Raw genomic sequence first — 15,444 nt, 5'->3', positions numbered from 1 at the left:
TCTAAATTGTCTAGGGGCGATTCGATCTCCGATCCAAATTAGTGTTGTATATTATAGTAAGGGTGTTTGAAAGAAATTTCTCAAAATAATAGAACAAAATAATATTTAAATATTGAATAATTTGTAATTAATGATTTATTTTCCTAAAGTGCGCAGCGTTTGAAAAATATATGATACAGAAATGAAAATGAAAAAGAAATGAGAAATAAATAAGCCGAGACAAGACGCCGTCGTACGGCTCTCCTCCGCAATGCACACGAAAACTGGCTCTCAAATCCTCCAGTCTAACGTCTATCTTAAACCCTAAACCCTAAACGCCTCACTGATTTCTCCTCTCTTCTCAGTCAGAATGCTCAATGTTCCGACCACCCACCGTACGACACCGTTTGGTTATCCCACTCTTCTTCGCCAAATCTTCCACTTTTGCCTCCACCAGCGTCTGCGCCGCCGCGGATTTCCCGCAAAGCGACACCGTCTCACGGATCCTTGGTCACTTCAACTCTTTCCCCCTTCCTTACAGTCTTAAACTCTTATTGAGTTCCCTAAGAAAGAATATTTGGTTCAAGAATGAAGTTTTGAAATTGGGGCATTCTGAAATAGACACCATTATCGAGAAACTCGACTCCGAGAATGCACTTGGATTCTTCTTTTTGTTGCAAAATCAATTCGGAGTCAAGCACTCACGTAATCTGCAGTTTGTTATTGCCCATATCTTGGCGGAAAAGAAGAGGTCCCGCGCACTGCGGTGTCATCTGCAACGGGTTCTGCAAGATGAAGGTAACTCATGTTTCTCTTAATGATTGCTATTTGTTTTATGTAACAAATATGGAAAGCATACGATATATATTTAGTTGTGAAACCATGACCTTTGTTGTGTGCACGAATGAATTGCAAGAGATGAACTGAGAGTTGGTGAAAAGGGTGGGGACTGCATGGAACGTCATCTGGTTGGAAAGACTAAATTATTTATCTAAGTCGAGTTACATTAGATGTTTTATCTTCTCCTATATGATATCTTACTCTTGTTGGGTCGGATGATAGAATCATCCTGGATTGCTTGGAGAATGCTAATTCTTCCTTTTATAGATGATTTTATGATTTCTACCAGGCTGTGGATCCGCACCCTCATTGTGTGAGCTGCTTTATAAGAGCTTCAGGGGCTGGGACTCAAACCATATGGTGTGGGATATGCTGGCATTTGTTTATTGTAGAGCTGGTATGGTCCATGATGCCCTTATTGTCCTGTCTAACATGAAGGACTTGTATATTCGGCCATCAATTATGACATACAATAGTTTGTTGCACAACCTGAGGCACACTGATATCATGTGGGATGTTTATACTGATATCGAAGCTAATGGGATTCGTCCGACTGAGTACACGAATTCAATTTTCCTTGATGGTCTATGTAGGCAGTCCTTGATTCATGAAGCAATTGCATTTTTGCGGGAAATAGAAGAAAAACAGGCTGAGCCTTGTGTTGTTTGGTTTAATACTCTGATGTCAGGATTCTGTAGAATGGGTTTTGTAGATATTGCAAAATCATTCTTTTGCATGATGTTTAAATATGGATTAATTCCAGATGCATATAGTTATAATACTCTCATTCATGGGCTCTGTATTAGTGGTTCGCTGGAAGAAGCATTAGACTTTACAAATGACATGGTAAAACAAGGATTAGAGCCTGATGAAGTTACTTATAACATTCTTGCGAAAGGATTTCGTCTACTTGGTATGATGAATGGAACTTGGGAGGTTACTGAGAGAATGCTACATAGAGAGCAAAACCCTGATCTTCTAACCTACACCATACTAATTTGTGGGCATTGCCAGGCAGGTAATGTTGAAGAGGGCTTTAGGCTGCGAGATGAGATGCTATCTAAAGGTTTTCAGTTAAATGTTATGTCATACCGTGTGCTGCTCAGCAGTTTGTGTAAAAGTGGACGGATAAATGAAGCTCTGAGTTTGCTTTCTGAGGTAGAAAATGTTGGTTTAAAACCAGATCGTTTTATGTATTCTATGATAATTCATGGGCTTTGCAAGCTGGGAGAAGTACCAAAAGCCATCCAACTTTTCAAGGAGATGTGTACAAAGAGAATCATCCACAATTCTTTTCCACACAGATCTGTTTTATTAGGATTATGTGAGAAAAGACCAATATCTGAAGCAAGAAGTTATTTTAATATGTTGACAAATAGTGACTGCATACAGGATGTTGTTTTGTACAATATTATGATCGATAGATATATTAAACATGGCAAGGTGGGAGAGGCTGAAGAATTGTACAAACAGTTACTGGAAAAAGGGATTGCCCCAACTATAATTACATTCAATTCCCTAATAAATGGTTCATGCAAAGCTGGTAAACTAGCTGATGCTAGAAAGTGGTTAGATGGCATCAAGGTGCATAATTTAGTGCCATCAGTTGTTACATATACTACCCTTATGAATGCATTCTGTGAAGCCGGAAATTTAGAGGCCACAGTTGAGCTGCTTGAAGAAATGGAAGCAAATGGTCTGGAGCCAAATCAATTAACCTACTCTGTGGTTATGAAAGGACTATGTAATCAAGGGAAGCTGGAAGAATCTGTTGCGGTTCTCAAGGGTATGTTAGCCAAGGGTCTCTCTCCAGATCAAGCTTCTTATAATGCTCTGATCCAATGTTTTTGTGAAGCTCGAGATCTCAACAGGGCATTTCAGTTACATGACGAGATGGTTAAACTGAACATTCGCCCGAATCGTGGCACTTATACCATTCTTATAAATGGTTTGTGTGTATATGGAGACCTTGATGATGCTGAACGATTATTTTCCTTTCTCCAGGACCAACATATCAGATTTTCAAAAGTTGTGTATACCACTCTCATCAAAGCAAATTGTGCAAAGGGAGATGTTCAGAAGGCTATGGTACTCTTTCGTCAGATGGCTGAAACTGGGTTTGAAATTTCGGTGAAAGATTATAGTGCTGTCGTTAATAGACTGTGCAAAAGATCTTTACTGAAGGATGCTATTGATTTTTTTCGAATGATGCTGGTTGGTGGTGTTGCTCCTGACAAGCAATTATGTTCTGTTATGCTTGACTCTATTAACCGAGGCAGTGATTTCACTTTGAAGTTTCAATTTTATGTTTTAATGATCAAATTTGGTTTTGGTCCTGGTTGAATCAATTGGGATGAGTTTTTTCGCTGTGCTTCTCATCGCCGTACATCCTCGACTGACAAATGCTATGATAAGGTATGGAGCACCATTATGTCAACATGCACATTTCAGTATCACCAAGGATTTTGCCTTATTGGCAATTCAATTTTTTTCCCATTTCTCTTTTACATTGCTAATGATATTAATTATATTATTAATTGGTTATCAATTTGAACTTTTTGCCAATTTTCTTTGAGGTGTAGTGCTTTTATCTCAATCTATGCCACTTGAGAAAGTGCTGACATCTTGTTTCATACTGTCCAGGATTTAAGAGAACCTTGTCAAATCAGTTCCTCTATATTGAATTTCATTGAGAAAGTCCTCGTCCGGAAACTTGATTGTACATAGGACAGTTCCCAGGTCTTTGTAGATATCAGGCAGACAGATTCCTTCTCATCACAGCTTTCTACCACTTATGCTGTATCAGGTATGATCTTTACTGATGTTTTCATTATTGGGGTGTAATAACAATTTTTTTTGGTGTAAAAAAGTAATATTATGAATATAAAAATGTGCACTGGCATTTTACTCCTTTTGACATAATATTTGCTTGAAATGGAGTAATAAAAAATTTGCAACGTTTTTCCTGGAAGTTCAATGACTTCTACAAATGCACACCTGTTGCAGCTGGACACAAATAGGTGACAGTTCTGAGCTTTACATTATCCATCTTAAGTTCTCTAGCGAGAGATGTGGACTATGTTCTCTAGGTTATAGACTATCTATGATGTTAACTAATATGAAAACTTTCTCTAGCCAGCTTATTTTCGCTTTACTTGTGTATATACATGTTCGCGATCTGCAAGTTCATGATATTGCTGCAGCACAAAGTTCAATTAGTGAGCCCCAGAGCTGCAATACCTCTAATGGGTACAACCACTGTGTGTCTTTGCTCATGTAGATTTCCTGCTGTTGTTCTTTTCAAGCATGAGAATGCTACTGGCATTTCACTTACTCTCTCTGTGCAGGAGGAAGAGTTTTTCAAGATGCAAGATTTTTTAGTTATTGTTGCACATGAAACTTACACCACACTTTGGCAGCCTTTCGCTTTCTCAGTGACGCTACCTAATGATAAAATGTCACCCTTAGTTTTTGTAAATATGATGTTTTCCTCTGTTTCAAGTGGTTGTTTACATCGGGTAATAGTTTATTTGCTCTGTGCAGAAACTTTTGATTTTAGGAATGGCGCAATACAATACCAACATGCTTAAATTTCACATGAATTGGTTCCCCATGAAGTGGGGTGTCTATTGCAGTCTTGCCTGGATTTGTTATGATCAAGCATTTGTCACTTGAAGTTTGGCTAGTTCTTGAACAAACCCATCCAAACCTCTGGTGGAACTCCCACCAACCTTAATTGCTTCCAAGGCCTTGTTTCTCAGTTCCTTTGCTCTGACTCTCTCTACTGTATCTCCATTCATTGATTCTGCGATCTTTCGAGCCAGCTCAGTTGTGTCGGGGACTGTATCCCTGCCCTCACACACTTGAACTGCAGCACCCTTGTAATCCACCAGCAGCTTAGCATTCAGAAATTGGTCTGCTTCCATAGGCCAACCCAATATCATTACACCGGCTGCTGTTGCTTCCAACACTGAGTTCCATCCACAGTGGCTCAGGAATCCACATACTGCTTGATGACTTAGTATCAATGTTTGTGGCGCCCATCCCTTTATAACAAAACCTCGGTCCATAACCCGACCCTCGAACCCATCGGGTACTGATCCATACCCATCCTCCACTTGTTGTGCCGTCAAAGGCTTCACGACCCAAATGAATCGGACACCACTCCTCTCAAGCCCAATAGCCAGGGCCTCCATTTGAGCCTTCTTGAGAAACTTTTGGCTCCCAAAACAGACATACAAAACAGACCCACCCGCGCATTGATCAAGCCAACGGAAAACACCATCATTAGAGTCGCACTTCTCATCACTTACCTGCAACTTCTCGGACCCATCCACCATATTGAGCGGGCCAACACTGTAAACACAGGGATGACCCGTTTTCCTTCTCAAGTATTCCATGAACTCATTCTCCAAGGCCTCAAAATTGTTGAACACAGAGGCCCAACTCAAACCATTGGCTATCATTGAAGTCTTGATCAAGTCAGCACTTGTTTTCTCATTCTGATATACTAATTCCATGTAGCGTCGGAACAGGGATGGAAGCTGGCCCCAAGCAAAACTCGGCGACCCCGGTAAATCTTGAAACTTCATCTCAGTCCCAGGTTTGATAGCCTCAGAGTTTGCCCAAAGATGTTCAAAAACAGCACATGCCAAGGCTCCATGAGAGTAAAAAGCAATCCTTGGAATTCCAAGCTGCTTAGCCAAGTGATGAGTCCATCCAAGAAACGAATCAGAGAGAAGGGCCACTGGAGGGTTGCTGTGTGACTTAAACCACTGAATTATAGGATCTTGAAGTCTGCTGAGGGCAGCTATGAAGGGCATATTTCCATGGTTGCCAAGATCCTTGAGATTCTCCACGTCTGGAGGGATTGAAGGGTCGGATGGAAAGGGGAAAACAAGTGTTTGGATGGAAGAATTGGCAGAGAGAAGTGGGTTCAAGATTGGGAGGTTTCGTGGAGTGACCAAGACTGTAATGGTCAAACCACGGAGAGAGAGCTGGTGAGCTAGATCTAGAAGGGCAAGCATGTGGCCTTGTGCTGGAAAAGGGAAAACTAGTACATGGACTCCATTGTTGTTGCTCGACATGGTTTCCAGTTCCAAGAAAGCAACCGCGGGGGGTGGGGGTGGGGGGGGAGGGATGGAACGAGAGTTGTAATGGAGAGGCAAATTTAAGGCTGTGGATTGTGGGAAAACACTTTTACCTAGATCAGCCTTGTTTGTATCCAACCAAATTTAAAGTACTGTTATATTTATGTGTAATAAATTTAGGTTTGATCGGATTTAATATGAACAGGAATTTCTTGTACATTGCACGTAAGAGAAGTTGCCTTAAGCAAAGTATAGAGAAGGGCTATTTTATTTTGTGGACAATTGTTAATTCTTGTTAAAGTTTAGAAAAAAAATTTAAAAAACAAAGATGATGAATGTTTCTAAAATTTGTCACTTCTCCTTGTTTTGTTTGGGTGGCTTGAAAAATATGGGATTTTTGTCAAGTAAAAACCTATATGAAATCAAGAAAACAAATCGTTGAATTGTTGGATGGAGAAATAGTATTTATTTATTTAACCATTTTTTTTAACAAAGATGAAATATATCTGCATTTATCTATACCTTTAATTGGTGTCTTCAATTTATAGGATTATCAATTTCTTTTAATATATTTTAATTTTTCTCTCTCTTCTTAACTTTTCATTTTCTTTCTTCTCAACTTCTACACCCCTTTTTCTTCTCTCATTTAATTCATTATTTTCTATATTTTTAAATATTTTATTAATCTAGTTAATATATTTTTTAAATAATAAATATTTTTTAAAATTTAAATTTATTATATACAAACATTTGAGTGTGCCACATATACTCCAACTATATATCAAGGAATAGCATCTTTTTGGTTTATTCCTTTTTTAATTTGATTTTTGTAATGTTAATTTAATTTTTTTATTTATTCATTTAACTTCTCACTGCCTTACTATAAGTAATATGATCTAATTAGTGAAAAGAAAAAAGAAAGGGAATTTCATTGGAGAAACTATTTGTAAACATCCATATATAAATTAGTAATAAATCAATTGGAGTCGAATAATTATGAATTTGCATTCAATATTTTGTTAGTTTCAGCAATATTTCGATAAATTTTGACTGACGGAGATATTTATTTATTATACCAAAATAAATATCAGGGGCACTAAATATAATTTTTCAAATTATAGGTGTTCAAGTAATTATGTCAAACTTTATGAAAGACCTGCATCATTATCCCTAATATTTTTTATGCTTTAACTAATGAACTACTCAAAAGATCTGATAATTCTACGAATGACTTTCATGGGAAAATTGCCCTGTTAGACTGGACACTTGCATCAGGGGTAAATTTTTAGTTCTCTTTTAATATCATTTTCTAACACAGATAGATTTTACTTTCTTGCAGCATCAGCATCTTCTTGCTAAAGAGAAACACACATCGCATGTCGCAGCGCAAGAAATTTCATTACATGCAAAATGTGGCAGTTTGCACCGATTGCCCAAATGCCCATATGACAAAAAGTTGCAGGGGATCGAAATTTGACCAAGTCTTTCCCTGATGTCAATTATCATAATAGATGTGGCAGAAAATTTAGCCAAAATGAGGGATGCGACAGACTTAGTAGCGGTTGTACGAGGATACAACTGGCGAAGGGAATTTTAATTCCTTAGTAATCTGCCCAGCATAGGACAGATTACAATCGACCAAGTACAATAAAAACCATGAACAGTAGCGGCCTTTCCTGTCAATCAGGGGCTGGACTGTTAGGAAGTAATCACACAATTCCTGAATGTAAATGGGGTCTTAAGAGATTGTTTATATCAGCTATCCAAGTTTAAGATAATATACTTACGTCCTGCAGAAACAACATTGAATATTGAAAACTAACTAAACCAGCACTTCAATGGTAGAGTGCACGCAGAGATCCTCAAAAGACACAGTGCAATAACATTTTCAGCCATTTTTCTCATACAACTCGCGTCCATGGGACAAGAGTTAGGCCTGAGCCTTTTACGGGAGCTGCTGCTGCTGCTGCTGGCAACACCCTGTGAAATCATTCACGCGAAGGGGATGCATTTTTCTTGAAGATGGCATAGGCATCACTGTATATAGCCACCAGACTCGCAAATACGGCTAGACCAACCATGAAAACAGCCAAAGTTTTGTCCTTCCAAGAAGTTATACCGTGTGCGTCCCTGAAGCAAGGAGAGCAGATGTCAGACGAGATCAAGATTACAATTAACCCAATAATTAGAACTGCAGATGTTTCCATGCTACCTGTATGGGAACCATTAGTTCATAATATGATTATGAGTAGAATGCTGATGCATTCATATATGATATGACGGTTTACACCTGATTTGATTAGTAGCTAATGTGGGTAGCATTTTAAATTCTTCAGAATAACGAACCATGTCGAACGTAATTGAAACTTGAAAGAGTTGTCTAGTTTGATGTTTCAGGCAAGAAAACAGAGAATCATCGGCAAAACTGCAGCGTGCATAGTAGTGATACAAAGGTATATACCTTAGAGCAATTGCAGCAGGAAAGATGAATCCAATGCAAACTGCTGTTGTTGCACCGGTGAACTGGAAGGCATCCCAAATGCTGGGAATGAAATTTGCACCTAAGAAGGCTACAGCAATGAGTCCAGCTGTGAGCAAGCTAAACCGAATGTTATCAGTGACCAGAGGAATGGAAGACGGAAACAGAAAGCCGTCCAAGTTCAGGCGAAGTGGATAGAATATGACTGGAAAAACAAGCATGAGATGAAGAGCGTAGCTGACACGAACGATATCATTAAGCTGGGAACTAAAAGGGATGCCAAGATCAGAGTCGAAGTTGGACAGCACATCATCAAGAGTCGAATCACCAAACAGGAGGAACCCAAAGAAGCTCGTCATGATGTATATGATTGAGCATAGTGCCAATGATGTTCGGACAACTGAATTTATCCGTGAACGATCTTCAAGCTCGTTTTCAATACTGTGAACTGCAGCAAATTGAAATACACAAGCTTAAATCTGACTATATGGGAATTCCTAAACAAGAATAAGCTTTCAACAGAAAGAATTAAAATTGCAGTAAAGATATCAAACCAAACATTATATACTTCTTCAGAGTATGTAAGACATCTTTCTTGGGAATTTTACCATTGAAATGGCAGACATATGCCGTCACGAGAACAGGAACAACAGTGAAAAGCGCCCAGACTGAATTAATGTCAGTGACATCAGGGAGAAATCTTGGAATTGTAGTGGTTCCTTGAAGCCATTTAACCACAGCAATGGTTGCCGTAATCAAAAGAAAAACAAATGCCAGAAAAACTGCCAATGCAGAGGTGTGTCTTAAAGAATCTGCAGGAACAAATTCCAGGGAATCAGTTTTGAACAATACTATCTGAAATCAGTAGAGATCCAAGAACAATAAGAAAATTGAATTCCAAAATCTACAATCTCTGGATCATATCTTCTCCTTTCCATCAGTTTATAAATTCTAGTTTGGTAACAACCAATTTTTAGTTACCTACCAATGCGCTTGAAACATGCCAATGGAGTAAACACACCAAGAGTGGTCACAACAAGAACAAAGAATCGCCCGTTCCACCAGTGCTCCCCAAACCAGCCCTCTAAAATGCCAGCGTGATGAACCCCACTTGAAGATGATCCAGATAGCACATCACCTTCAAAATTTCAAAATCAAAAACCAATCACAATTACACAAAGATCATTCAGTGGAGCAAACATTTCCATGATGATGCAGACATAAGGGAAAGAAAACGAAAAATTTATTTAGAATCATCCAACACTTACCAATAATGATCATGTACACAATTAGCACTCCGATATTATTGATTACCACACAAACTTGCAAAATTCTCCGGCCCACATCTCCAAATGCATCTCCCATAACTCCGGCATAAGAAGCCGACCCGCCGGCTTTACTAAACCGCAGCAACAAACCCACAGAAAACTCTGTGAGGACGGCAACAAACACAATGAGAGCAATACCAAGTCCAAGGCCGAGGACTTTCATGGTGGCTGGCAGAGCCATGATACCAGCACCAATTATGGTGGTTGACAAGTTAAAAACTGCTCCTGTAAATGAAGCCCCGTTGAAATCTTGATGACTAAAGCTACTGCTTTCTATCTTCTTGGGCATCAACAGAGGGGTTTCTTTTTCATCGTTGATGCTGACAGAAACTGCTTCTTTCTTGGGCTTCCGTGGTGAATTCTTGGATTTCTTGTGTGCTCTGATCGTCATGGTTCAAATTCTTAACTGCTGTTGCAACTGAAAATCTTTGCAATGATGTGTATCATCTGGGAGGAAAATTCTGAAACAAAAGCTACTATATCTCCACTTGTGTGTCGCGCGCCGGTTCTAGCAAGTACCTATAGGCTATAACAAGTTGGATGCAATAATCATGAACTAGAATGTTAGGTGGACAAAAGAGACACGTCTTTGGTAGTAAGCATTCTTATCAAAATGGTGATGTGATCGAAACCAAGAAAAACAACTGCTGGGTCCAAACATGTTTGTTACCTTGTTCCTTTTTCAACATAGCTTCAATAAATTATCGTGCATTGTTGGGGTATGTGGCGACTGGTATATGTCTTTCCTATCATGATGAGTAGGTACTCTTTTGGCAGCAGTCAAGAAAAGAAGATGCTGCTACAGCTGATGAAGTAGAGGTCTTGAAATGGGCTTTGACAACGATGTTTAGAGATTGGGGTGCTGCAGGTTTAAGGCCCATGTATTTCCCCCATAGCCTAACACTGACAGCTTCCATACGCATTTTGTTCAAGAAAATATCTATTTGGAAAAATCTATTAGTTTCTTGGATTTAGACCGCTCTAGACAATTACTATGAGAGGCTGGGATTAAAGTTATATAATTCATTTTAATGAAATTAGACAAATGACCCTGGTAGAACATTCAAATCCAGTTGAGTATTGTCGAAAGATCAGAACGTACAAACAAGTAAACACAACATTCCAGTAGTGTTAAGTATAAGGTGCGGAGGTGAGAAATGTCTAGTTTTGATGAGGTCCGACTGGAGTGAATCAGTAGTAAATAGAACTAGTGGACCTTCATATACCTTTGAATTCGGTAAGCCCAATTTGCTTTACATTGCCTTGGGTTAAAAAGATAAATTATTAACCAAGAATACTTCAAGAGTCCTAGAAGAAGCAGTTGATCAGATGGTTTAATCTTGTTCCTCTGCTTCTCCATGGTATAATTTGCATGAACCCTTCATTTCTTCCGTCAACTGCAGCTACTTATCTCTGATAAAGAACTATTAGCTTCAAATTCATTGAGCATGGCATGTGATTCCAGGGTGCATGTCATAGGATATGGCAAATTGTAGCAGTCATGGTTCATTACTACGCCTTGGCCCCTCCAAACTCCAACACCAGAATGGCAAATGGTGACTTCTCAGGAAGGGATAAGGCCCCGGATAAGGACTAGGTGTATTCCCGTCTTTGTCAGCCTCATAATAAAGGCAAATATTGAAGTGCATTGTTATCCCCATGAATATGATCTTCTGGCGAGGCGGAAGAACAAAGTTAAAACTACGACGAACATTTATGGTTCAGCTTTCGTGTGACCTAGTGGTAAGGAAACTGCAAAAGAAACACTACTGCAGTTTAGGTTATATGGCTAGAAAATGTGTTTTCATGAGAAGCTATCTACTAATATACCTGTTGTTTCTTGGCCATTAGGAGGAGGACTGGAGTTGAAACCACTGTGAACGACGTTATGAAGTTCGTCCTCCCACAGACGAGATGCCTGCATATGCTGATTCAGAATTATATCAATTCCAGTCAGTATAAGAATTTGTGGAAGAAGCTTATTTCCAAGAGAAGATCCTACTTTTGGAAATTAAACTACGCAAGTGATGTAAAAAGAAAGATGTTTCATGAAGCTTACTTGAGAGGTCGGATCTCTAAACCCCCCGCCGGCAGGAGTTGATTGGAGTGTGTCTGAAGAGTTTCCAGGAAGACCACCCTGGACTAGTCCAGGTTGCGGAGGGTGCAGTGGAGGAAAAGGCATAGGCATATCCGGTGGAAAAACCAGCGAAGATAAGAGACCAGCTCTAGGTTGTAGGACCTGTTGTCAATTAATATTACTTTAAATAGAGAAGCATGGAATTTTGATACCAAATGGCTACAGATGTGTGAGGCATAAATAGACTTACATCTTTAGCTAGTAATCCTTCCATATTTAAGTCCATCCGTGGATTCACGGTTGCAAGCTTCATTGATAGGAACTGAATGCAGTGGAAATGCACTTATATCAATGATCTTGTAAATTAATTGAAATTGCAGAAAGTTCAAATTCATAACTGAAGAAAATGAAACGGTTTTGAAAATTACAAAGACCTCAGTGATTTTCATGATGATTTCACATAGTAATGAAAATTCTCAGCAAGGAAAGCCCCTTCTCAGAAACTCATAACTATTTTCCTTTTCCATTTTAAATATTTTTCAAGACTGTCATTCCAACAGCCCAAGCTCCATATCAGAACTTTTCACTATTAAAGAGGTTGTCGTGGGCTAAAAAACATGTCATGCTACCATACAACTCTAATAAGAATGAACGAAACTATGGAATACTTATCACATACCTCGACCTGACGTTGTAGGGATTGCACATAATTGATGATCTCGTCCAACATAACAGCTTTACCAGTGACCTGCTAAAAAAAACATATGAGAGGAGTGACTACAAGAATATTATTAATGGTAACATGCATTAACTAACACTATTTACCTTGCTGCAACCAGGGACAAGATCCTGAAGGAATTTCATCCTTTCACTAATCTTCTCTCTCCTTACCTACATTATAAATGCACAATCAAAATTCATGACCAAACAAAACACTCCTCACCGTTGAGGTATATAGCCTATAAATAGATTTCGACAATATTCTAAGTGATATTTTTGCATCAAACAAAAACTCTTTCGCAATATCCTCACCCTTTCAGCAAGACTGTGGCTGTTAGTTGCCTGGCCTCTGCGTGCTCTAACGTGTATGTATTCTTCCTTGGGCGGGTCAGACCCTTGCGATGCCTGCTTACCATGCTTGGCCCCAGGGTTACTGGTTGACGCTGGGTTTTGATCACCCTTTTGTCTAATTTCAGCAGCTGTTTCAATAGATGGTTGTGGGGCTTCATTATTTTCAGTTTTCTGACACGCCAAAACAATTGAGATCAATAACAGAAAAATGACTATAGAAGAAAAGATAACTGGAAGGCTTTGGTTTCCATCAAATTAACAGAACAATAAACATTGTTCCACCTGTTCAGTTCTCTTCCTCTTTTTCAAGTCAAGCCCTTTACCAGAAGACTCCTGATCCAACTCCTCTTGAGCACCACCTCCACTAAATTCAGCCTCATCACACTGATTACCAAAGACATCAATGCCGTTTTTCGCTTCTTCATGAGACGCCATAAAACTTTCACTTTTCTTCTCATTCTTGAATGGACTCCCTTCAGTCTGACGCTCTCCAGATATCAAAGCCTCATTGGAAACTTCAGCCATGTGCAATTGATGACGCTGTGATTGCATCCCAAGCAGTGCCTTTGATCCATTACCTCCAAGAACCTCATCTGGCCCTCGCATTGGCCGCAATCCCCAAGAATGAGGATTGAGAGGGTGAGGAGCCGGAAAATGGTTCACAACTTCACTAAAATTCCCTCCATTGAAGCACGAAAATCTGGCTGCTCGCTCTATAAAAGCTGAATCAGCTGGAAAGTGAGGCAAGCTCTGAGGAACTCCCCCAGGAACAGTTGGTAGAATCATACCCTCACTTAACATGGCATTTGGCGTCCAACCCATACCAGCTTTTACAGCACCAAGGCTACTCGAAGTGCTAGCAACATTCTGAACATTCATATTACAATAGCCTGAATTCTGTCCATTAATAGGCTGGTCCCAAATGGGAGGGCCAAACGAATCTATCATAGGGGCAGAGGCACAGGCTGAGGGCTCCGCCATTGAATTGCACATTGTGACCAATCCAATGGATACAGTTGTTATCTTATTTCCATGTACATGCCAGTCTGAAGACATATTAGGTTCATGAAAGTTTACAGGATTCTCACTACCCTTAGCTGGCTCAACATTAGCATCATTTCCAGCCCTTTCCATCTTATATGTTTACAAAAGTTGAGGCAAAACACAAGCAGAGAACGAACTACTACACCTCCTTACAGTTTCTTCTACAAATCCAAGAAACACCCTGAAAATCAACTCCTCCAAAATCAGAGAGGAACAAAGTAAAAAATGAATGTTAAGAAATAAGGTTTACTGGGCATTTTCTTGCATATGTTGAGAAAATTAGTTCAACAGCCAGAAGTACCCTCTCAGAGAAAAACAAAAGAAAAATGGTGAATCAGTTCCATTTTATGAATCAAGAATTGAAGAGAAGCAGGATTCTGAGCCAAAAAAAAAACATGTATCAGGCAGCCACCAGAAACACTACTGCCACAACTATTCTCAAAGCTTTTCGCTGAAACTAAAGCTGCCCTTCAAAAGATTAAAGCACCAAAGGGCCATTAATGCCCAGAACACACAGTCCAGTCTATTAAAAGAGTTCAAGAAATTGGTCAGAAACGAGTCAATTGAAGCATAAAAACATTATTTCGTCGTCATAAATACAAGTATACATTCATTCAAAACCCTTGGTCAGAGAGGAAATGAAAAGAGGCATCCAAGTAAGCAAGTACTCTGAAGAAACAGAACTAAAAGTGGGTAAAGAAAAAAGAGAAGAAAGATACCATTTTCAGATTGTCTGCTGCCTTTAAGAACTCCTGTACTACTGTGAACAACCCTCCAAGAAAAAAGAGTTCTTTTTTCTTGAAATTTTTTTGAATTTTCAGTCCCCTTATTATCGTTCAAACTTGAGGGCAGTTGTAATAATGCACAGTTTCAGAGAGCATTCAAGAAAAACAATAAATATGGAGAGAGAAAGTGGGAAAACAAGATCAGGAGAGTAAATGCTTTGGAGAGAGAAGACAATGCGTTGTTTGAAAGAAGAAGTGAAAAGGAAATCTTATTAGGAAATATGCTGCACTTATACCCACTCCCCGCATAAAAAAAAGAGAGCTCTTGATGATTAAACCAGTAACCACCGCCACTGCCACTCATTAAAATTTGTGAAATATCTCACATTCTTGATCACACAGACGGAGAAAACTGCCTTGTTTACTATGGTAATGGTAATAAAAGAAGAAAACCTATACAAGTGCTTTCCTAGTTTGAATGAATGTCTGAGTTGAATTTCTTTTTCTTATGTGTTGGTCTTGATCTTCAAACAATCGAAATAATAATAAATCATAGGAGTTATAACTTGGGCATAGAGTGTGCTTAACCAATCATTTGCTCCCACTAAAGAATCTTGCAAGTGGCTATTCTCATCATTAAAACAGAATATTAGTGCTCCTTCCGGTTATATTTATGTGTTTAACTTCGTTATATCAAAATTTGGTTAAGAGTCTAAGAGAAAATTAATACCCCATCCAGCTCCCCTCATATTTAATGTATTTATAGATATGGATTACCCTAATTTTATTGTTTGACCAACAATTTACTTAT

General features: G+C 39.0%; 4 protein-coding genes across 12 annotated transcripts; 1 reads left to right on the top strand and 3 right to left on the bottom strand.

The window, feature by feature from the left end:
• Nucleotides 1-221: 221 nt before the first annotated feature.
• LOC105156748 (Tetratricopeptide repeat (TPR)-like superfamily protein) lies at nt 222-4,444 on the top strand. Of its 5 annotated transcripts, XM_088875279.1 has the most exons (5): nt 222-777; nt 1,109-3,234; nt 3,463-3,625; nt 4,005-4,068; nt 4,167-4,320. In XM_088875279.1, exons 1-2 carry the CDS (start codon nt 357-359, stop codon nt 3,160-3,162), a joined length of 2,475 nt encoding a protein of 824 aa, XP_088731405.1. In that variant the 5' UTR covers nt 222-356; the 3' UTR covers nt 3,163-3,234; nt 3,463-3,625; nt 4,005-4,068; nt 4,167-4,320. The 5 variants fall into 5 exon arrangements, with proteins under 5 accessions (XP_088731405.1, XP_088731410.1, XP_088731408.1 ...); XM_088875284.1 differs by lacking the exons at nt 4,005-4,068; nt 4,167-4,320 and adding an exon at nt 4,363-4,444; XM_088875282.1 differs by lacking the exon at nt 4,005-4,068.
• On the bottom strand, nt 4,325-5,906 carry LOC105156459 (UDP-glycosyltransferase 89A2). Its single transcript, XM_011072590.3, has one exon. The coding sequence runs from the start codon at nt 5,904-5,906 to the stop codon at nt 4,476-4,478; it is 1,431 nt and encodes a 476-aa protein (XP_011070892.1). The 3' UTR covers nt 4,325-4,475.
• Nucleotides 5,907-7,461: 1,555 nt separating this feature from the next.
• Nucleotides 7,462-10,264, bottom strand: LOC105156458 (amino acid transporter AVT6A). Its single transcript, XM_011072588.3, has 5 exons — nt 9,657-10,264; nt 9,374-9,526; nt 8,997-9,200; nt 8,371-8,836; nt 7,462-8,039 (listed from the first exon to the last, which is right to left on the bottom strand). The coding sequence occupies exons 1-5, from the start codon at nt 10,105-10,107 to the stop codon at nt 7,898-7,900; spliced, it is 1,416 nt and encodes a 471-aa protein (XP_011070890.1). The 5' UTR covers nt 10,108-10,264; the 3' UTR covers nt 7,462-7,897.
• Nucleotides 10,265-10,815: 551 nt separating this feature from the next.
• Nucleotides 10,816-15,164, bottom strand: LOC105156457 (transcription factor bHLH49). Of its 5 annotated transcripts, none has more exons than XM_020691788.2 (9): nt 14,628-15,164; nt 13,147-14,089; nt 12,826-13,035; nt 12,619-12,684; nt 12,473-12,541; nt 12,044-12,115; nt 11,776-11,955; nt 11,547-11,634; nt 10,816-11,482 (listed from the first exon to the last, which is right to left on the bottom strand). In XM_020691788.2, exons 2-9 carry the CDS (start codon nt 13,996-13,998, stop codon nt 11,454-11,456), a joined length of 1,566 nt encoding a protein of 521 aa, XP_020547447.1. In that variant the 5' UTR covers nt 13,999-14,089; nt 14,628-15,164; the 3' UTR covers nt 10,816-11,453. The 5 variants fall into 5 exon arrangements, with proteins under 5 accessions (XP_020547447.1, XP_011070889.1, XP_020547446.1 ...); XM_011072587.3 differs by having other exon boundaries at nt 10,915-11,468; nt 14,628-15,163; XM_020691787.2 differs by having other exon boundaries at nt 10,915-11,482; nt 11,547-11,643; nt 14,628-15,162.
• Nucleotides 15,165-15,444: the final 280 nt, after the last annotated feature.

Source organism: Sesamum indicum, linkage group LG2 (genome assembly GCF_026168435.1).
Source record: "Sesamum indicum cultivar Baizhima isolate 11 linkage group LG2, ASM2616843v1, whole genome shotgun sequence".
NCBI classification, from domain to species: Eukaryota; Viridiplantae; Streptophyta; class Magnoliopsida; order Lamiales; family Pedaliaceae; genus Sesamum; species Sesamum indicum.
Note: the sequence above shows the minus strand (reverse complement) of the source record. Positions and strands in the feature narration are given on the sequence as shown.